Source organism: Coptis chinensis, chromosome 7 (assembly GCF_015680905.1).
Source record: "Coptis chinensis isolate HL-2020 chromosome 7, ASM1568090v1, whole genome shotgun sequence".
Taxonomy (NCBI): domain Eukaryota; kingdom Viridiplantae; phylum Streptophyta; class Magnoliopsida; order Ranunculales; family Ranunculaceae; genus Coptis; species Coptis chinensis.
This window is the reverse complement of record NC_141462.1, coordinates 53,837,473-53,838,827: the sequence shown is the minus strand read 5'-3', so window position 1 is coordinate 53,838,827 and position 1,355 is coordinate 53,837,473. Positions and strand designations below refer to the sequence as shown.

Below are 1,355 nucleotides of genomic sequence, written 5' to 3'. Positions count from 1 at the left end.
TAAGTTAGTTAGTTTTGGATCTAGTTATTTTTCATAGAATTAGTTTTTAGAACAAGAAATTATCTTGTAGAATCAATAACTTAGTTTTTATCTAGTGAATTATCAATAAATTATTTAGAACAGTAAATTTAGTTTTTAGAATCCATTACTTAGTTCATTTCATTTAGTTTGTCTTAAATTGATAAAAATTTTTTTTTGAAGTAACTGGGGGTTAAGGATACCCCAACCTTTATTAAGCCAAAAGACGCAAATACATTTTTCCATCCTTATCCCCTTTAATCAACTCATCGAGTTTTTTATCCATAGGGGGGATATAGAACATAGACTCATTACATAAGGAGATACCGACTTTTGAAAGGTAATCTGCGACTTGGTTACCTTCTCGGAACACATGCTTAAACTCAATCTCTTCAAACTGCGTAGCCAAACTTTTAATCTGGGAGACTAAGTTCCGGCAGTGCCACGGTGGATCTTCACTGTTAGTCATAATCCGAACCACTCTCATAGAATCTGATTGAACTTGTAGCTTTTGTATACACACTGCTATGCCACCTTCCAACCCTTTTCTTACCCCTAGCAGCTCCTGGTGCAGTACCGATCTTCTAGGAGAAGATCCACTATATGCGAGAATCACCTCATTGTTACTATCTCTCAAAACTCCACTGAATCCAGTGCTCTCATCTTTCATAGATCCATCCGCATTTAGCGTATAGGTGTGGTGCTGCCTGCCACCGAACCCAGTGTTCCCCCCTTTGCTTGAACCTTGCTCTTATTCCCAACTTTTCCAGCAGCAGTCGCAACCCCACATCCTCCTGTACTGATTATAGCATTTTTCCCAGATATAGTTTCATTCTATTGAGGGCTCGGAGACTTACCACATCAGCAGGAGTGCATCGCTTCTTTTTAATCCTCTAGTTTTGTTCACTCCAGATGGCTTGAACAGCCGCACATATAAGAGCCCTCATTACTTCAGACGCCATAGTATTTGGTCTGCACATGCGCTAAGCCTGTACCATTCAACATGGGATGCACGAACCTGTTATGATAATCCCATAGCTTTTTTTACACCTTGCCACACTATCTTCGAGTAGGAGCAATCAAAAAACAGATGTGCCGAACTTTCCTCCATGGAATCACAAAGACAACATCGAGATTGGCTTATCACCTTTTTTGCCATAAGCCGGTTTTGTGTAGGCAGTGCTCCAGAGAATAACTGCCACATAGTAAAGGAGTGCTTGGGTACTGTGAGCTTTCCCCACACAAGTTTGAACCACTTTACCTTACTCCGCACATTTCTAATAGCAGCATATGCCGAAGAAATCGTGAATTCTCCTGAACTCGTCGGAGTCCAAATA

General features: G+C 40.4%; 1 protein-coding gene across 1 annotated transcript; it reads right to left on the bottom strand.

The window, feature by feature from the left end:
- Nucleotides 1-232: 232 nt before the first annotated feature.
- On the bottom strand, nucleotides 233-688 carry LOC147487962 (uncharacterized). Its single transcript, XM_086574217.1, has one exon. It carries the CDS (start codon nucleotides 686-688, stop codon nucleotides 233-235), a length of 456 nt encoding a protein of 151 aa, XP_086430343.1.
- Between the last annotated feature and the right edge of the window lie 667 nt (nucleotides 689-1,355).

What these genes read in the sequence shown, in the direction of transcription:
- LOC147487962 (XM_086574217.1), bottom strand. Translation starts at nt 688, where the DNA reads ATGAAAGATGAGAGCACTGGATTCAGTGGAGTTTTGAGAGATAGTAAC.